The sequence below is a fragment of the Atractosteus spatula genome, chromosome 14 (genome assembly GCF_055471065.1).
Source record: "Atractosteus spatula isolate fAtrSpa1 chromosome 14, fAtrSpa1.hap1, whole genome shotgun sequence".
Lineage (NCBI taxonomy): Eukaryota > Metazoa > Chordata > Actinopteri > Semionotiformes > Lepisosteidae > Atractosteus > Atractosteus spatula.
The window spans coordinates 10,892,042-10,912,752 of NC_142719.1; the positions used below are offsets into that span (position 1 = coordinate 10,892,042).

At 47.6% G+C, this 20,711-nt stretch overlaps 1 protein-coding gene across 2 annotated transcripts; it reads left to right on the forward strand.

Moving 5' to 3' along the window:
- The first annotated feature begins 5,392 nt into the window (after positions 1-5,392).
- On the forward strand, positions 5,393-18,740 carry e2f2 (E2F transcription factor 2). 2 transcript variants are annotated; one of them, XM_088931843.1, is made up of 8 exons: positions 5,393-5,656; positions 13,403-13,508; positions 14,573-14,792; positions 15,454-15,618; positions 15,915-16,029; positions 17,112-17,286; positions 17,733-17,738; positions 18,303-18,740. In XM_088931843.1, exons 1-8 carry the CDS (start codon positions 5,393-5,395, stop codon positions 18,551-18,553), a joined length of 1,302 nt encoding a protein of 433 aa, XP_088787969.1. In that variant the 3' UTR covers positions 18,554-18,740. The 2 variants fall into 2 exon arrangements, with proteins under 2 accessions (XP_088787969.1, XP_088787968.1); XM_088931842.1 differs by lacking the exon at positions 17,733-17,738.
- Positions 18,741-20,711: the final 1,971 nt, after the last annotated feature.

Below are 20,711 nucleotides of genomic sequence, written 5' to 3' on the forward strand. Positions count from 1 at the left end.
TCCTCTTGTGCCAGGTACGGAGGTGAGTATGTGCCGCAGGAAAGTCACGTCACTTCACTGGATCACTTCAGATCAGAGTGGACTGTAAAGAGGGGGGAGTCACTATTCTGTCTTGAGCAACACAGAAATTCTGTGGGCAACAGTCTGGCCAGCAGCCCCTGCTCTTCTGCTTGATGGCTAACCTCTGTTTCATCACATTACTCTGCTGCAAGAGCCCAGGGGTCAGTTTAGCTGATCACTTTGCTACAGTTGAAGGATCGAGGCCAAGATTGTGGGTGGTTTTCCACCTTGCACACAGGGGAATCTGGTGATGGCCCAGTGCTCGGTTCTAGTGCTGTTTTCAGATGGAAGCCCCTCTCTGAATCCCACAGCTGACCAATACACTTTCAAATAAGTCATGAATCGGGCGGCACAGCAGTTAGCATTGCTGCCTCGCAGCGCTGCGGCCCCGGGTTCGATTCCCTTTGGTGCCATCTGTGTGGAGCTTGTATGTTCTCCCTGTATGCACAGTCAGAAGACACAGTTCTGGGGAAACTGGCCCTGGTGTGAGTGTGTGCCCTATGGTGGACTGGTGTCCCATACCCTGCGTTGTGCTCATTGCTTCCCTGGATAGGCTGTGGCAGCACTCAGTCAGAAGAAGGAGTTAGGGGATGAGTGGATGGCTGAGATTGCGCTAAAAAGCCTTGCTCTGTGAACATAATATCTGTTTCCTCCTACTCCTCCAAACAAATTTTTTGTCGAGGAAGGAGCCTCCTGTTTTCAGCTGGTATGAGGAACTAAACCGTCTGTGATTCTTTGCATTTCAGTGATTTGACTCCGGGGCTCCTCTGACAGGCCTGCGAACTCTCTCAACTGCCCGTCTCGCCTGGTTATTTTTTCTGTGCTGGGAAAAGGTCTCTGCATTGTGTGGCTTCCTCATTCTTTTTAAGTGATACAAGTCTTGCTTTTACTTGGAAGGATTACGGTTCTCTTTAGGCGGGTTTTATAATTTAGTGACCCTTCGTTTTCAGCCTGTAAAATCAGTATGGGTCACACTCCGTGAGCAAAGCTGACGTCGAGTAACGTCATGAGTCGGCTTAAATAAGATTTATGAAGGACCTTAATCCCGAGATATTGCATTTTAACCTCCATTGATCTGAGTTGTTTGTACTGGATATCCCGCAGAGCTTTGAGATCAAATGCGCAGTTACTCGATCTGTGCGTGCAATCCTTTCTCTGCGAGAGTCCTGGTTTCTGACTTTTGCACCAAGACAGCACCCTGCTCCGCCTGCCGGAGAGAGAGTGGTCCCAATCCTACTGGGACAGGGAGGAGGGAACTCAGTTGAACTGGCAGCCCAGTATGTGATCTCCTGTCACAGCCTGAGGAACAGTGAGTCTGTCTCCCAATAATGCTCCATCTGTCTACAGTATATGTAAATATTTTATAATACGTCCTTGTTGTAAATGTCTGTAGATTTTATTTTACTTTTATTTTTTTTGTTTTGTTTCATGTGAATTTCATTATTTTATTTGCTTTGGCAACACTGATTGTCATGCTAATAAAGCACCTTGAACTGAATTGAATTGAGTGCGGATCCCGTTTGGTATCACAAGCTGCCTTCGGTTTCGTGGGATCCCGGTGTCAGCCAATGCTTTCTTCTCGTGTGTTAGACACTCGGGTTCCGTTTCGTACTCTGGTGAACGGCTCCGGTGTTTGCTTTTATTCATTTGCCGTCGTTTCGTCGTTAACACCCCCTGTTTTCCTGTCCCGGGAGCTTCTGGACACAGAGGAGCGGGGAGATGTTTGTTTGTTTTTTTCACGGCGAGGCCGGAGCGCACCTGTGTAACTCATCTTGAGGCTTGTAACTCGCTCGCAGGTGCGGACTGGCGCCGGGCAGTCTGCCTCAGCTCGCTCCCGCCTTGCACTTAAAAAAAAAACCCAGAAACAAACAAAAAAATCTCTTCGAGGTCCCAGCGCAGTACGCACACTAACCTCTTTTACCCACTGGCGAGCTAAAGACCCACGTGCATCGTTTCTGCACTACATTAGAGGTCACAAGCGTCCTGGAAAGACAGGAGTGATGGCTCCTGCTATAAACCCCCGTTTATGTCCTTTGAACTCCGTCGCTTCAATTTCAGATTAAGGGGGTTGTGTTCTGTTCATTACACGAGTAGTTTTAACTTGTTACTTTGATCGTACGGGTAGGCCTTCAGTGACATCACTGTCTTCTCTAATCCTCTTGAGTTTTTAAGTGCTCAATACAAATAATAATAATTTATTCACTTCTTTGATCGCGGCGATCCACTCAGTAATTCTCGAAACGAAACGCCTAATAGCTTGGTTAAATGATGTTTGATTGATCTAAGCTTGCTAGTTCGTGTATTGTAAATACCCTCATATTGTCGAAGTACAGTGCGTTTTGTTTTTTTCCACGGGCCTAAGCGCCACCCAGTGAAAGAGACTCTGTGTCCTGTTATTAATCTCAATGCCCAGTCAGCCAAACTTCCTCATTGTGAGAAGTTTAACTCTTCTTATTCTATACAAGTATACATTGTAGTTTTGATTCATAGCTACTATTGTTACTTTCAGCTTCGGTGGTCGTACTAAGTTGGGGTGTTTATATCTGAATCAATGTAAATAAAACTCCTGCCAGGACGGTGGATTTGTCTTGCATGACTGGAGCTCCACCTAGCGGCCCAGGGCGGTAGCACAGATCGAATCTTGTGTCCCAGTTGTCCTGTAGGTGTAGCCTACGATAGGTATTGCATCATTTTTATATATTTTTACGGAGAAAAACACACATATGAGGTAACTGATTGACATCTTCAGGGAGATGTTTAGTTAAGGGCACTATTTATGAAGGTCAGAAGACAAGTTTCTAAAGGTTTCCTCCTAACGGAGGAGAATTATACTGTATATGATCAAGTACAGGGGGGTCCACAGCATGGTGCAGTGGTTGCTGCCTTGTAGTGCTGGGGTCCTGAGTTCGATTCCTGGGGTGCTATCTGCATAGGGTTTGTATTTTCTTCCTGTGTTCGTGTGGGTTTCCACAGGGTGCTCCAGTTCCTTCCCAGAGAGCTAAATCATACTGGTAGATTAATTGGCCTTTGAGAAGATTGGCCCTGGTGTGAGTGTGTGTGTATCTGACCTGTGATGGACTGGTGTGTCCAGGATCTCTCCTGCTTGGAGCCCATTGCTTGCTGGGATAGGCTCCGGCTCCCCCACCACCCTGTATTACATTAATCAGTTAGAAAATGGAAAGACAACCATTCTGAAGCTCAACAGGTGTGAGCCTGCTCCGTACCTGGATGGGAGACCTCCTGGGAAAAGCTAAGGTTGCTGCTGGAAGATGTGTTAGTGGGGCCAGCAGGGGGCGCTCATCCTGCAGTCTGTGTGGGTCCTAATGCCTCAGTATAGCGACGGGGACACTATACTGTAAAAAGGCGCCATCCTTCGGATGAGATGTAAAACCGAAGTCCTGACTCTCTGTGGTCACTAAAAATCCCAGAGCGATTCTCGAACAGAGTAGGGGTGTAACCCCGGTGTCCTGGCCAAATTTCCCATTGACCTTTACCAATCATGGCCTCCTAATAATTCTCATCTATGAACTGGCTTCATCACCTTGTTCTCCTCCCCACTGAGAGCTGATGTGTGCTGAGTGTACTGTCACACTTTGGCTGCCATCACATCATCCAGGTGGATGCTGCACATTGGTGGTGGTGGAGGGGAGTCCCCATTACCTTTAAAGCGCTTTGAGTGGAGTGTCCAGAAAAGCGCTATATAAGTGTAAGCAATTATTCTGTATTCATATATAGTACATGTATTCATGTATTCAATATAAGATCTTGTTAATGGCTTCTCCACTCACGCCACTCCACATCACTCTCCTGTGGAGTCAGCGTCACTTTCTGCTTGACCGAGCAAGTTAGGAGCTTCCACTCAGAAACCCTGTCACTGTGGTCTCCCCACTGATGTGCAGTTGTCTGGCCTCTGGCTTCTTCCAGGTACGCACAGTTTAGATGTGTGCATTTATATGTTGGAAAGAGCATAACTGACACGAGGCCATATGACACACCATATTCACATTCATTCATTTCTGTTCAATTAGTCTCCACACTAACATGGAGAAACCCCCCCTCCATGTAGGAAATTGCCTTTAACCCTCCCCCTCCAAAAAAAAGGGACGATTTAGAGTGGGCAGCCATGCCTAAGTCCACTTTTAAAACGTGAAAGAAATCAGAGTGCCCAGAGAAACCCCACATGGACATGGGGGACATAAGCGTTCAGAAAGCCAGGTAATAGAAAAAGTTGAGGCGCAGGACAAGCGAGCTCAGCCTGAAATTCACTTGAAAGAAAAACAAATTCGAAGCTCGGAGTTTTTCGTGTCAACCCCCGGATGTACGATTCCCCTGAGGCTTGTAGAATATTTAAATTACAGTCCTCCTGGTGGTATTCATGCTGAATTACGTTGGTAAATAATCGGATTTTTTTTTTATGGGAGGCAGCTCCCACAAGTTGCTTCTTAACAAAGTTCTACCGAATACGATGCAATCCTGCACATTTCTTCAGGTCCCCAAATGTCTGATTCGAGTTACTGCCTGTAAGCAATTTAAAGGCAGCAGGTAAATAAAGAGTTCAAGCTCAGTCCAGAATGTCGGCCTCTGTCTCTTTAAAGACAGGGACCCTCCCCTCGCGCTCCAACAGTTCTATGCAAATAACCAACAAACGGGCAGCACTGTGACCAATCAGAGCCGAGCTCCAGCCGCGGGAGATCCGAATTTCGCGGGACGCACTTTGGCGCTAAAACTGCAGGTCTGATCAGCTGGGGAGTTGGAGCTGTTGTAACTTTGAAATAGCAGGAATTCAGCAGGACCGTTCATGCACTCGGATGAAAATCCGAAGCATCCTGTACAAAATACACTTGTATTAGGGATTCTGATCCGGGATTGTGAATCTGCAGACTTTGCTGAATCTGGATATGCCTATATTGGAAGGCATAGGCGGTATTTTTTGGATTTTTGACACTATCAGAGTTGGAAGTCCACTTTCATTCTCTTGCTTTTCGATGCAGTAACCAGATCTAGGTCTACGAAGCAATTTGGTTTTAGATTACTTTAAAAATACTGAGATCTTAAAAGAGGTGGCGTTTACTACAGATAGATTATTTAAGACTTTATTAATTGTGTGTATTCTGCGTATTTTTAGCATTTTAGCCTATTGTTTATCGACAATCGGTAAGAGCAGCAGTCAGCTGCATTGTTTTTAATATTTAATCGTTTTTATGAATGCACATTTCTGCTAAAGCTTCTGGAAGCCGGTCGTTCACACAAAAAGGATATACCGCATTATTATTTTTTTCCCCCGATTGAGTAGCAGACTTGAGTGGGAATTTTTAGCAGAGCGAAGTAAAAGATGATGCGGTTACCCAGAGGGGTCTCTCCGGCTTCCGGTAAGGGAGCAGTTGGCTTTTCGGGGTCGACGAGGAAGGTGTTAGCCGGGGCAAGAACCGAATTATTCGGTACTGAACTGTCGAGTCCTACGATCAACTCTTTATCGTCCGGCTACCTCAGCCAGATCTGCAACACAGCTTCTGGGGATCAGAGGGCGAGCTGTCTGTACTCCACCCCCCACGGGCCTGAAGCGAAGCCCATCAGAGCGACCTCCGGGAGACTACCGGTAAGCCTACAACGATTTAACGCGCTCAAGCTTAACCTTTTATTTTGAAAACTGTGCAAGTGCCTTTTCTTACACCTTGCAGTCTAGGGTGGTACCTCCGTAGCTGTAAGGCGTGTCGTTTTGTATGCAACTTTAATTTAACGTTGCGTCGCAATCGAAACGTCGAGTCAATATGAGAATTTCAGATTGACTTTATTGATCGCTTTAACTTGGCCGGGTGCGTAAATTTTGCGAGCAGAAGTTGAGAGCTCGATCTGTGTCGCGTTATTAAATGTTACTGTATGTGCGGGGGGGGGGGTTAATTTTTCGACCAAAAAATTGCGAGATTTGTGTAATTGTGCAGTGCTCGAGTCGGCGGCGCCCAGAAGTCGTTTAAGTGGCGAAGGACTCTAAATGGTGACTCGCTTTGGAAGCAAACGCAAAGTCAATGGGGCCGTCTCCTGAAGTGGCAGTAAAAAAGATGGAAGAGGTGGTCTGGGCTTTTCGCGCGGGCGGCGTGGAAGGAGGCTGCGGGTCCCCTTTGATAGAGGCCGTGGTCTCGCATCCCAGCTGTTACAGCCTGAGAGAGGGGGTCAGTGAAGGACCAGAGACACGCCTGAAGGGGAGGGGGGGTACCATGAGAATAGCCCGAGACAGAGGCACAAGACCGGGAGATGTGCGTCATTAAAACGGAAATGAAACCTCTCCAATGGTTCCCAAATAATACAGCAGAGCGTGATGAAATATTAATAAAACGAGATACAGTTGAATCAGCGCACACGTGATTTGGGAACCAGGGGACGCTTCCTGGTGATCGCAAACATACAAGTTAATTTTGACCAACTTGCTCCATTCATTCTGCACAGCTGTTGGTGTCCTTTTCCGGTTGGTTGTCATTCTGTGTGACACCTGCTGTACTCCTAGTGCGTCCACATCCACACAACCTGCCGCTGTCACTTCAGAGTGGACAGTGCAGAGGTCAGGGGTCAAGCCCTGTTTGCGGTGGAAGTGCGCGGGAGGGCTTCGGGGGTAGGTCTGCGCAGGTGTAGTTCGGACGAATTCAGCTGTTCGCAAGGAAAAGCCAGTTTAAGGCGAAGGTGTTTCTACTCCAAACAAAAACAAAAAAAACAAGTTTAAAGGCCTCTGGGGTAACTGGATCGAAGTGTGATGAGCAGTTTTTTTTTTGCTTCTCCTTTATGAATTGCTTGACTGGAAATGCTGAGGCTGTAAACGGCCTCAGATGGCAGTAAGATATGTTTAGAAAGATCAAGTTCCTAACCCTCCACTTCAGATTTTGAAGAACTACAAAAACGTGGTCTTCAGCTTTTTGTGGCGCACGTCAGATTTCCTGGGTGCACCACGTCAGTTGAAGTGATGTGTGCGGCATAACCTGGTGGTGCCACAGTATGAAAATAGCACTTGATTTGACTTTCTTGGGTGCTCATGTCTGCCCTATCAACTAACAGCTGATTTGCATGAGAGAATGTGGGAGTGTGTCACTCAGACCTGCTCTGTATTATTTCTGGTATAGAGTAAGCCTGAAGGGGAGAGGGGAATTATTTTTAACCTTTGATTGGATTGAAGCACAGGGAAGTAATTGCATCTGTCCCAGCCGGATTTACTTTGAACTACACAGGTGTGCAATACTCTGGTCCTCAATTGCTCAAACTCACAGCAATATGTGACGCTTTGATTTTTGCTTTTCCATCCTGTAAGAATGTTCGTACCACAGGTCGTCTTTTTAAGTTGTCGTGTTGAGAGGAAAGCACTGCATCTTGACCTTTTCACAGACTATTCTGATATCTCTGTGTTGTTTTTTTTTTGTCAGCTGTGAGATGGTGCATTTGTTAGTACAGCTACTGCCAAAATTAGTAGTCTGCAGGAGCATGGATTATTACTATTCTCAAGCAGGAAAGTCACTGAAAAATAAAGGTCTGTGTTGTGTTGCTAGAAAAATCGAGGTGTAAAGGTATAAAAGTGTAAGTGCTTTGATTAGGATCTCAATACAGTGAACAACACAATTGCATAGTAATTAAGTTTCTTTAAGGGGCAGCAGTGGTCAGGGGTCTGGGCCAGTAACTGGAAGATTGGGAGTTCAGATCCCAGGTTTGTATGTAGAGTGGGGAACACTCCCTTATTATTCTGGGGCAGTGCAGAGTGGTGGCTAAAGCACTGTACTCCTAAAAGCTATTGATGTTTGGAGGTGGGCTACCCTGATTTGTGCAGCTCTCTGGGCTGTACACGTGGGTATTGCTGCTGTTTGGGGTTCAGCAGTGTGGCACAGTGATCGGCCCTGATAGGAGGGCTGTGGGTTTAAATCCCAGACGGGGCACGGGCATGGTAGCCTTGAGCATCATTGCTCCAGTAAATGGGCTGCTGGATGAATGGGTTCTCTTCAGGGTTTCCTTGGAAGTGCTGATTACTCAAGAGACTCGTCTACCGGGACAGAGGGATCATGATCACTCAGCCCACTTTAAAGCCACAGGTTCTTGGACAAATTCCAGACGGTTGCACCCCTGGATCAGGGAAGAGCAATCCCAGTCCTGCAAAGTGGGCAGCTTGGCACATTCCAGCTTGGCTCTAAACAAACTCAGTCAGCTCCTTGTCGGCTTAATGTGACAGATTTGCTGACTCCTCCCAGCTCTTCAGGTGCTGCTGCTTTAATGAGATCTTGAACACCCCACCCCCCTGCACCCAGGCTCAAGTGTGGACAACCTGTTTTCATTCTAGAACATAAATCCAATACGTTTTCAGGATTTGTCTGTTCCTTTATATTTGGTTTGGGAAGGTGATCCCATTCCTTTCTCTCCTGTGCCGTGGTCTTGTCATCCCCAGCTCTGGTCGTTTGCTCAGAGAATTGGTGCTCAAAGCGGATTTCTCACTAATCCTGGGGCTGGCCCTTGTTAGCCTGGCCTCCTGTCGGGCAGTGCCCTTCAGAGAAGGATAGAGCTGCTCGCGTGTGAGTGTGACCGCCCTGCCCGTTTTGTGGACGTGGTTGCTGGATGACCTCTCCAGTCACAGCCTGCTGAGCTTCTGAAAGCCCTCCTCCTTTAGGATGTAGCAGCAGTGAGCTGTGCTGTTCATAGGTGCAGACCAGTGGGAAAATATTAATCTGTTCATAGGTGTGTCATGGTGATCAAGAAAGAACGCCTGCAGTATTTTCTTTGCTAGTGTCACAGGTGTGGGTGGCACAGTGATTGGCTCCCCTGCCTCAGACTGCTGGGGCCCTGGGTTCAGTTCCAGACCTGGGGTGATATATAGGTGGATTTTGTATGTTCTCCCTATGTTCATGTGGGTTTCCTCTCGGTGGTCCAGTTTCTTCGTACAGTCCAAAACATACTGGTAGGCTTATTGGCTTCTGGGAAAATTGGCTCAGGTGTGTGTGTGCCTAAGCGTGTCCAGGGTGTATCCTGCCTTGAACCTGTTGCTTCCTGGGATAGACTCTGGCTTCACCGGAAACCCTGTATTGGATAAAGTGGTAACAAGATGGATGGATGGATGTCATAGGTTTTTCAAGGAGTTTGACAAGACTGTCAGACTGCCTGCACTTTGAAAGCAGCTGATTGTCCCACAGACCCCAGGTTTCTCTGTGAGGGATTGTGGGAAGGGCGTGTCCATGTGCGCAGTCTGATACTGCAGCGGTAGGAAGGTTGGTGAAAAGAGTGAAAGTCGTGTGAGAGCGTAATGGTCTGTGCTTCAGGTATGTTGTAAGAGCTGCAGGTTCCTTTAGTGGCAGACTGCAAAATACAGATGGATTCTGTTGTAAGAGGCTCTGTTCTCTTCAGTGAATGGAAGCGCCCGTGGTAATCTCAATCAGCTCGATCTCCATCTCTCTTCTTTTTTTTTTTTCTGATGAAACAGAAACTGCCATGTTCCCAGAAAAATCTACAATCCTTATCCTTGAGTAAAGCTTTGCCTGGCCTCATAGCTTCTGTTCGAGTTCATGATGTGAGCTCCACGTGTTACAGTAGATGTGTTTTGCAGACTTGAGGGAACATCAAGCCTAAGGGAATATCGTCATTTTGTGCATCAGATTGTGTGGATAAGGCTTCAGCTTCTGAATTTTTGACCTCACAGACCTTTGCCAGCCACAACATACTTTTAGCTGGCTCGAAAGCATCAAGGACAAAATGTTTATGCCCTGAAATCTTGCACCTGACCACCCGGTTCATGTTGGACATGCAATCCATTTTCTGTTCTGTTCAGTACAGGATTACTGGGGGAGTCAAACACTATCTTGGCAAGCCTATGGGTGCAAGGTGGGGGTACACTCTGGACGGGATGCCAGTCCATTGCAGGGCAGACAGACACACACACACTCACAGCAGGGCCGTTTTTTTTCCAGAAGCCGATTAACCTACCAGTACATCTTTTCTAGTTCATTTGTTTCATTTCATAAGCACGTATTTGACACTTTTCAGCTTGCAAATGGGGCTAAATGACTGGAGGCAGGGGATAGGCGTGCTGCAGTTGTTTCCTGTGGTTACTGCGTCGGTCCGAGTTCCAGTTTAGATTCTCCAGCTCGTTCTGGGGCCGAGCTATGCATCACTCATTAAGCAATTGGCAGTGGTGTTGAAACTGAGTACAGCTCTCAGCCTGTGGTGCTGAGCTGTCCCTGCCACTCTCATCTTGCCTCTCCTGCCTCCCTGGCACGTCTCGGTGCCTTCTGTGCTGTTTCGCACAGTAAGTTGTTTTAAAGATGTGGTTGATGAGACCAGAGCAGGGGTCCAGTTAGTCTTGCAGTAGAATGTTTCTAAAGATAAAGCAAGTATTCAGTTAAGTATTAAGTTGCTTCATTAAAGTATTTTTGGAGCCTGTTTCTAAGAACAAGAATTATGCAGTTTATTGAAATGGACACTGTAGGTGAGATTATAACTGGAACAAAGTAAAAAAACATAAGAATATTTAAGGAAGTTAACCCTTAAATTAAAAGGCTGGTGTGCACAGCACAGACTTATTGAAATTGAAATTATTGAGATTTAAATCTATTGCAGTTGGCTTTCAGGTCTTAGAAAGGATCGTGTTGGAGCTGTGGCACTGAGCCTTGACTGCACAAGATCAGCATGTGGAGGTGATGGAATGTGTCTGAATGTTTAAGAGCTGCCTATTCCTGCAAGTCATCAGCTGCAGTTGTTCTTGGGTGTCTTTTTTTTTTGTTTTTGCAGTAGAGGTGTGTAAGCTATATTGGTTATGGTGAAGTCAGCAGATTTAGTGTGTTTTTTTCCTATGCCCTTCTGTGTCGGCCGTCTCTGTGTGCGTGTGTGGGAGGAAGGAGTCTGATTTTTCTGAGAAATGCCCTGGTCTGTATCGCAACAGGTTAGTTTCAATGCAGCCGCAACTAAAGCAGGTTGTCGTTTGTCGGGGTGGGTTAGGGGGCTTACCCAGTTGTTTGCCTATTTGCGACCTTTTTTATATGACTTTGCTGGGGATCTACAGAATAGCCAGCACACCAAGCAAAACTGGTTATGCCTACCTGTTCCCTCTCTTCAAAAACCACCATCACGCTTTCTATTCACAAGTTCTTACCCCCTCTTACTTTGGCAATGACTGGGCTTTTGAAGAGAGCCAAAGCAGAGCTCGAAAGCTGCTCCCTGCTGTTGCTTCGGCTCGGCCCCTCGTCCCACCTGTTGGAAACCCCCAGATGTCGCTAGCAGGTGTGGCTGCTGAGCGGAGCCTGGGAATCAAGGGTGGAACAAAGAAGCGCTTCTTCCCTCCTGCTGCTCCCGCTGGATCCTCTGGAGGGCCGCGCCGCATGCTCACTCCTGACATGTCTGATCGCTGCTGACGTTTTTAAACAGGGACAAGCCATCAGGGTGAGCTGTTGGTCTTTAACTCTTCGACCCAGACTCGATCAGCTTGTTTGAAGTGGAAGAGCAGCCTTTTTACCTCCCAGACCAACTGGTCGATTTCCGCTCAAGATGTGTTCCCAGGACCTAAGGCCTTTTGTTCCGATTTGCACAGTTGAAGCTCTGTACCAACAGTCTGGACCTTAAGTTTCAGTTTACTTTAAGGAGGGTGTTGTGGCGTGATGAAATTGTTCAGATTGGTTAGATGTGCTGGTTTAGTCATGCCCTATAGCTGCAGTCCTCACTCGCCTAGTTGCAGCATGTCTGGATGTCTGTATGTGCATGCGTTGAATGTATATATCCATTCAAGGGCATTTTTAATGCTTCTTTTGCAATGGAGTTTACAGGACAGTGGTTAATCCCCTTTGCTGTCTAATCCTTACCTGAAGCCAGAACTGTTAATGACTGTGGAATACCTGCGTGTTTACTCCTTTCCACTGTGTTTGTGGTGCATATTTGCATTCAAACAAACTTTCAATTCAGTTACCTGCCCGCCAGCTGAATTCCAACACCTTTGCTGTGCAGATGAGTTCAGCCATCACTTCCTCTCTCTAGCGTACCTCCACTGCAGGGCTACCTGTGAGCACTTTTTTAGTTCCATTCCGGAAATAACTTGACTAAACAGGGTTAAAACGCACTAAACGCACTGCTGCCGGTTTCTTGGCAACAAGCCCGAGGCCCTGATTTTTGGTGTAGGTTTCATCCCGGGGGGGCTGACATCAAGAGGAGGAGGACTGTGGGTCGTGTTAACCGTAGCCCCCGGACCGGCGTGGATTGGGGCGTGCCTTGGAGCGATCCCAGGTTTTAATAATCCTGCTCGTACAGGCCCTGGAGCAGCGCCTGCTCAGGAGAGAGAGAGAGAAACCCCTGCTGGCCCTCCAGTCTGTTCATTATAAAGAAACGGTCCAGTTCAAACCACCTGGCTTGTTGAGGTTTGTGCTTTTTGTAGCCCATCGCGGAGTTTTGTGTTGCTGAGGGCGGCAGGGGTGTTTTTTATTATGTCACGTTTGGGGACGAGCGGGGTGTGGGGTCTGGTGAATCTGGGTTGGGGGTTGGGGGAGGCCTCTCTCGGTTGTGGTGATGTGCTGAGAAACATTCATGGTGGGGGGGGGAGTGTGAAGGGCTCAGCTCTATTCAGGCCCCTGTACAAGTCAAAGGGAACGCGACTTCCTGCCGGGAAGTAGTTACGGCAGCTCGCCTCATGTCAGGCGCAGGCTGTGCTTTTAAGTGGTTGAGGATGTGGCTTTATTGTTAGGGGAAAGAAGGTGAGAAAGTGTGTGTGGTGGTGGGTTGGGGGGGGGGGTTGGCACTTGAGACTTCAAGCCGAAAAGTGGCCAATAACTAGTTTTTTTTTCTAGTTCTTTTTTTTCATTTATCATGGCTATAAACCCGCAAAGAGAACAGCCCGTGGCTGTTGTGAACCAGAGCATCTGTTGAGGTGGTGGAAGAGGGTTAAAGAATCGCGAAGGAGTGACTCCACATGTTAAGGAGAAGCAAAAACAAAAAACAAGGGCAGATTACCTGGTGCAAAATAACTGGCCAGGTTGATGTACAACATATGCGAGAGAAATGGGTATTCTCGGTTTATTTGGTTAAAGGTTTGATACTTTTTACTTGCAGACCAAACTGGAATTCATTTGCAGCAGAAGAGAAAGGGGATGGGCGATCAAAGATGTGTACCGTTTGGTAAAACCCGGAGGTGAGATCTCTGTTTCATAATGGAGATGCACTGGGGGCTCTGCGGGTTTGTCACTAGGTGATTACCCACCCACCTCCTCACACCCACTCTGTGGCACCTCTGTGAAGCGGTACGTCTTTGTCACCTGTAAAAGTGGGCCCGCCCCGTGCTTCTGCTGAAGAGCTGGGGGACGGCTGTGGTTTTCTGGGGGGCCGGCTGTGATGGGTGTTCTGTCTCCCTCAGGCGAAGAGGAAGCTGGACCTGGAAGGCAATGATCCCCTGTATCTGCCAGACCTGCGCACCCCCAAAGGAAAGGGCAGGACTGTGCCCCGCCTTCCCAGCCCAAAGAGTGAGTGATCGGGGAGAGTTTGGTAACAGCGCTGGGTTTGTGCTCGGACATTTAACCCAGAGGGGATGCTTTAAAGCTTTCTTTATCATCTCTAGCCTCTGTTGTTGTTTTTTAATCCCAGTGTGAAGCTCGGAGGTTTTGTTCACGCAGGTTGAACTGGGTCAGTAATCAGTGACTGTTACTGCAGAGCCACCAATTTTTTTTTTTCCTCCTCGCCTAAAGTGCTGAAGGCCAGGAAGTTCTTGGTCCAGTCCTGGGGCTCAGTGAGACTTCCCTGGCAGACAGTGGGTGGAAGACTGGCAGAGTGGCTGCTTCTCTCAGTTTTGATATTGTGAAGTTGAGTTTTATTTAGCTTTAAAAACTAAACCGATCCTGCTGTACAAGGGGGTGGAGATTAGGTTAGGGCTCCTGGGCTTACTGTCCATAACCTTATGGATTCCTTTTCAAAAGTTTGAGTGATCCTAAGCGGACCTGGAACGGGAGCCAGGTGGAAGTGTGGGCATGGGGCTCGGACTCATCTGGAGAGTGAGGGCCAGAAACCCAGATGTGGAACTGGATTTAGAACCTTTCAGTTGTCTATGGCAAATATTTGATTTTGTTACAGTGTCTCCTGCTCATTTCTTGGTTTGATGTAAGCTGTCTGTAGGGCTTCTTCAGTTTAGCTCATTGTACTTTGTAAAAAAAACAGGATGTTTTTAGAGGCTCTATAAATTGGAAGAGATTGCATGGCTTCATCACAGCTCTTGAGCTGGGCAATTTCCCATATAGGTGTAATTTCTGTTTATATTAAATCTCGTGTTATCTATCAGTATATTGATGTTTGGTATACTCATGTATAGCATGGCCATTTAGAAACCGCTACATCCATCCATTCATCTTCCAACCGTTTTCTAAATAGAGGGTCATGGGGGAGCCGGTGCCTATCCCACTAAGCAATGGGTGCAAGATGGTGGCGGTTTAAAAAATGGATGGATAATGGCGCTGAATTTTTCCCAATGCTCCAAAATTCAAAGGCAGAAAGAGGTCCTCAAGGCCATTCTTCTCTTTCTCTCCTTGCCTCACAGCGCCCAAGTCCCCCGGCGAGCGCACCAGGTACGACACCTCGCTGGGGCTGCTCACCAAGAAGTTTGTGGGGCTCCTGAGCGAGTCCGCGGATGGGGTGCTGGACCTGAACTGGGCGGCCGAGGTGCTGGAGGTGCAGAAGCGGCGCATCTACGACATCACCAACGTGCTGGAGGGGGTGCAGCTCATCCGCAAGAAATCCAAGAACAACATCCAGTGGGTGTGAGTACCCCCGCGCTGGGCCTGGGCCGCTTTCCCGCGGGGTCGAACCCGCGTCTGCCTGCAGCTGGGCTGAGAGGAGCAAGCAGGATTCCGGCAGGAGTGGCCGGAATTCTCAGGCGCTGCTGCTGGAGTTCTCCAGAACACACGCAACAACTATAACCCTATGTAAAGAAAAAGGAATCCGAGTTTTAGTTCAAATGCAATACTTTCCATAACGCATCCTGTGTAAATCTACAGCCAAACCAAGTGCCTCATTGTGCTTGACTCCTTGGGGGGGCCGTGTGGTCGAAGCCGATACCCTGGCTTCTTTGATTAGATCATCCGATCAATTAGCTCCTCGCTGCCAAGCAGGCTTGATGGGCTGAATAGCCTGTTTGTGACCATTCTAATGTAAACTTGTACAATCCCAGCCCAGACAGAGCTGTGTGGATGAGGCGAAGTGCTCTGAACTCTGGATGAGTTCCTGGTTTGGAGCTGTTAAATGAGGTTGTAACGCACTCCATTTTGTCCCGTAAACCCAGCAGCATAGATTGGTGCCAGGCTGATGGTGGTTGCCCACTGCTGGTTTATGAATCGATAGCTGGATAAATGTTTGTTTCAGATCCTCGGGCTTGCGAATGATGGAGACTTACGATCCCGTTTCTTCTTGATTTTTTTTCAGGGTGGGCGGGAGCGTGCTGGGGGGCTCGACTGCAGGCCCCGAGAAGCAGCGCGGCCTGCGGAGGGAGCTGGCAGAGCTGGATAAGGCGGAAAAGGCCCTGGATGACCTTATCCGGAGCAGTAGCGCCCAGCTGAAGGAGCTGACGGAGCAAAAGGACAACCAACGATATCCTTCCGCCAGGAGCTGCTCCTGAGCTGGGGTGGGCTGGGGGGCTGGTAACGGAAGAAAGGGGAAAGGGTACTGGGGAAAAACTGCCATCTTATCATACCAGTCCCAGGCAGAGTCTGTTTGGAAAAATTCACGTAATGATTTTGGGAAAAGGATTGAATATCTGGTATGGATCTCGGGATACTATAACAAAGACAAGCGCTCCCCCGTGTGTCCATGATTCTATCCTGGAAAATAGTGCATTCTGCTGAAGGTGACCCATTTGCTCTTGGCTTCCCTTAACTCCTGCCTACCTTGGGGTATGTCACCTATCAAGACATCCGATCCATCGCCAGTCTGAAGGATCAGACGGTCATCGCTGTCAAAGCCCCATCGGAGACCAAGCTGGAGGTCCCAGAGTCCACAGATGTAGGTGTCATGGATTGTCTATCGTTCAATCTAGTAACTTTGTATTCTCATGTGGACAAGCCAAGGGGAGGGAGGGGTATGAGTTTCGAGTGTTGTCCCTGGAGCGTAGTCTATAGGATGTAGAGGGTGTTTGGTTGGGTGCTTTGTTGCACAGAGGAGTGTTGGTGTCTGAAACATGAGTTATGATGTAGGAACTAATAACCTGGGAGCCTTCAACAAACAGCTCTGTGAGATTATTGAATTAGTTTTCTACTAGCAACTACAGGATCTGGATGGAACTAGTGATCTCCTTGCTAGAGACCTCTAAGGGAAAGCTAGCTAAGGTTGCTGCTGGAAGAGGTGTTAATGGGGCCAGTAGGGGGGCGCTCACCTTGCCATGTTTGTGGGTCCTAATGCCCGGTATAGCGATGGGGACACTAGACTGTAAAAAAGGCACCGTCCTTTGGTTGAGGCGTCAAACTGAGTTCCTGACTCTCCCTTGTCATTAAAAATCTCGGTGTTTCCCCTGGTCTTTACCAGTCATGACCTCCTAATAATCCCCATCTATGAACTGGCTTATCAATCTGTTCTCCTCCCCACTGATAGCTGGTGTGTGGTGAGCGTGCTGGTGCACTGTGGGTGCCACAGGGTGAGCGTCCCCTGCTGGCCCCACTAACACCTCTTCCAGCAGCAACCTTAGTTTTTCCCAGGAGGTCTCCCATCCAGGTACTGACCAGGCTCACACCTGCTGAGCTTCAGTGGGCTGCCAGTTGTGAGTTGCAGGGTGATATGGCTGCTAAACATTACCTGTAAAGCACTTTGGGTGTCCAGAAAAGCATGAATATAAGAGTAAAGAATTATGTGAATCTAGGTGGACAGGTTGGGGGTACTCTATGCAGTTGATATAATACTTAATGTTTTCCCTTTGAATTGGGGGAGCTGTTTTACACTGTGGCCTAAATCGTGAAAAGGTTTTTGTTTGTTTAAGCTCCAGGTGAGGCTCTCGATCCTCACCGGATGTGACAAGGTTCTGCAGACCTGCCTGGTCTGAGGGGCTGGGAGAAGGGTGTGGCATGGGTGGTGACAGGTCTGTCCTTCTCCAGGGCTCTCTCCAGATCTACCTAAAGAGCAAGAACGGCCCCATCGAGGTGTACCTGTGTCCAGAGCAGGAGCTGCAAGACGGCAGCCCAGTCAAGACCAGCACACCCATCAAAGAGGAGGAACCCTGGACCCCATCCACGCCGCAGTCCCCCCCCGGGAAACAGGAGCCTGTGGAGGGTAAATACGGAAAGCTGCTTCATCTGTGTGTGTTCCTGGGTTCTGGTCCTGGTGAGCTCCAGCTCTGGCAGGCCTTACCAGTTCCATCAAACCACCAGAGTCTGAATTTCTCATTTTAACTGTGATGGGGCAAACAAGTAATTTAGAGATCAATCCCAACAAATTGGTGTTTTCCTAGCTTAATTGATCAATAGTCTTTAAATAAAAAGCTACTCTGGGTGATCTGTAAAGGGCTGTTGGATGCCTGGATTTCGCTGTGTCGTACAGCATGGGCACAGGGCACCTCCGTGTTTTTGACGAGCCCCGCTACCTAGTGGAACAGTATACGGTTCTGCTGAGGCACTGCCAGCTGGTTTCCTCCTTCCCTGGGAGATGTGGTGAGGGTTCTTGCGGTTTAAAGGTAACTGCAGACTTTCCTGCCTGTCTCAGTGTATTGAATGTTAAAGGTCCAGGTAATCACCCTATACCTGTTGTATATTAAAAACCTTTGAGAGTGTGTAACGAAAGCACTTCAAATTCACCATGGAGCAACAAAACGTGGTATAGCAGAGAGCACTGGAGTCCTTTTGTCTTTCAGAGTATGCACAGGCTGCTCCTATACGATAAGGTGGACACCATGGATGCTTTATTTTAAATAAGATGGATTTTTTTATTGGTAATAGTACACATGGCCCCACGACACCGTTTAGTATAAGTGGATAGATAAAGTAATGGCCATGGTTAAGGCTTCATTATCTTTGTTAAAGACAGTGCTGTTAAATTTGATTTATTCTTGTGCATTCTACAAATGAAGACCTTCTGAGATACAACACCAGCCATAAAACAGAGCAAGCGAAACCGCTGCCTGTGCTAGGTAGCATTGGTTGATTTGCCAGACCTGGGTAGCTGAGCAGGGGTTCTGTACTTCTGTTTAGCAGCTGTGTCCCAGAATGCATCAGAGTGGGGCCTCCCCATGGGCCTGCTCCTTGAGTTTAACCCCTTCCTCTCCCCTGTCTGGGGTGTATTTCCCTCCGCAGATACCCTCAAACCTTCCCCAGCATCCAGCGTGCTTCTGGATGTGGAGGGGCTCCTGGGTCTGCCCCCGAGCCTGTTGCAGATAACCGAGGACCAGCTGCCCTCGACCTCTTCTTTTGCCCCCGACGGCGCCCCCTTTGTCTGTTTCTCACCCCCACTGGACAGCGAGGATTACCTCTGGGGGCTGGAGGATGGGGAGGGGGTCTCGGACTTCTTCAACACCTACGACCTGGGCGACTTGCTCAAGAGCTGAGGGCTTCCTCAGGGGCTCTCTGAATGGCATTGCTTGAGGGCAGCAGATCCTGAGACATCAGATCTCCCAGGTCTCTGGCCCTTGATTCAGGATTCGGTTTTTCCTTTTGTGTTTTTTTTTTGTTTTTTTTGTGTGCACCTTCTTATAGGAACTCGTCGGTGTCTGGACTATCACCAAAAGTTCCTCGCCTCCCACACCAGAAAAGTAAAAAAAATTCTCGTCGTGACCTGAGACGTTCCTCCTGTGGTCACAGCACTGATTCTCCAGGAAGTCCATTTGTATCGGACAGAGTGATACAGACTCATGTGGACACTCTCTACTCTGGGTGCTCAAATACGATTTGAGTAGCCATTTGCCTAACAGAATTGCTTTAAAATGATTTCCCATATAAACCTTACCTTAATGGTGAGGGCTTTAATTTTTTTTTCTGATTACTTGAGAACTCTTTCCATCAGCAAAACTAATTCCGCCTGATTCCTGTGCATCATGGATTCTGTGTACTTTTAACAGGTTATTTGACCCAGCGGTGTTGGTCTTGAGTAACGGGCTTTCAGAAACTGAGAGGAGACCTTGTCCCTTGCCAGCAGTCTGAATGAGTTGCTGGGATTGCAGTGTGTTTTCTGAATCCAGCAAGCGTGAATCTGAGAATATCCCAATGGAACATTTGGGAATGCTTAAGTTGAGTCGATCTTCAGTGATGCACCCTTCTGTACCGATACAAAGATTCATTTGTAGACGAAGGGATCTTCTTTTTTTATTTGTAGGTTCCTAGAGGTATGCCTCCTTTCCCAGAACTCAGGAGTTAAAAAGCAGAGTGCAGTCCTTTGACACTAAGGGTCTGATTTCTCCTAACCCATCCTAGGTTGTACCCCTAATTCTCTGCAATTTAAACCCCAAGCGAATGAAATGGACTAATAAGCCACTGTATGATGGAAATTTTTAAGCCATATGTTTTATTGTTGTTGTTTGGGGGAAATTGTCAAGGATGTTTTATCTGCCTGTATGTAATGTACTGTGCTTGAAGAGCACTTTGTGAAAATGTTTTTACGGATCCACTTTCTCTGCGGGATACTGAAGATTGTGGATTTCTGAAAGTTTTTGATTGCCGAATCCAAACCTTTTTTTGACGCTACGCGATGGCTGCGTGCAGATGAGTAGCCATGATTGTTTTTAAAATTGTCAGAAAACGACTCCAAGTCTTAAACCTAAAATCTGCATGTAGCTGACCGTCAGTCTGTCGGATTTGTGTACTGTGCAAGATGCAGATGTACAGCAGCTTTATCTAATGTTTCAGGCGCTGCAGGTATTTTATCAGTGTGTGATAGTTTCGGTCTTGCTCACTGAGCACTGCACTGAGGGGCCTACTGTGGTTTGCAGACAGTGGGGAAATAGATTCTCCATGGGTAGAGGCCTCAGGTACAAAACCCTAGACTCCATTTTAAATGGACATTATTTTTAATGTGAAAGCCAGGTGTTAAAGTTCTGAGAGAGGGGTCCAGTCCTCGCCACGCAGATTTTTATATCTCGCCTTAAACCCGTTTTCAAAAATTGTAGCCTCAAAACTACAGATTGAGGTGGTATCTTGAGTGTTCAGATGTGGTAGATATTTCTGACACTGATTTGTGGATGTTCCGTATTCCACCAATACTCGAGACCTCTTCGGTCTTCTTGGTTACAGAACTAGGCTTTGATTAACGCCTGAATGATTTAATTGGCTTTCTGGGTTAATGATGGCAATTAGAGAGCTGGTAGCCCAGGGGTTCTGTGGTAGTGTGGACTGGAGATTGTGCACGTCTAGTTTACTGTGTCTATTCCAGTCCTGCTGCTATGTACAGTAAATCCTTCCAGTCCTGCTGCTGTAGGGAATTAAGTTTCTCTGCCTAAGCAGAGGTTCAAGCACCTTATTGAAATATGTTTTGTCATATTAAAGCCTCACTTAGACTTTTTCCCTGATATTGGGGAGCTCGGGACCATGTAAAAGTGATCAGATGTGCCTTCAACACCCCAAGGCTTGAACTGCTGAAGAGCTGGCACAGGTCTGTCTCGGTGTTGTCCTGACTGTGGTGTAAACCAGCTCTGATGTTGGCACAGATCTCGCAGTTCATGATGATTCATGACTGTTCTCGATAATTCGTGAAATCATGGTGCTGGTAGGACC

What these genes read in the sequence shown, in the direction of transcription:
- e2f2 (XM_088931843.1), top strand. Translation starts at nt 5,393, where the DNA reads ATGATGCGGTTACCCAGAGGGGTCTCTCCGGCTTCCGGTAAGGGAGCA. An exon ending in CGACCTCCGGGAGACTACCG is followed by an intron (nt 5,657 to 13,402) that starts GTAAGCCTACAA and finishes TGTCTCCCTCAG; the next exon opens with GCGAAGAGGAAGCTGGACCT. An exon ending in GAGCAAAAGGACAACCAACG is followed by an intron (nt 15,619 to 15,914) that starts ATATCCTTCCGC and finishes ACTCCTGCCTAC; the next exon opens with CTTGGGGTATGTCACCTATC.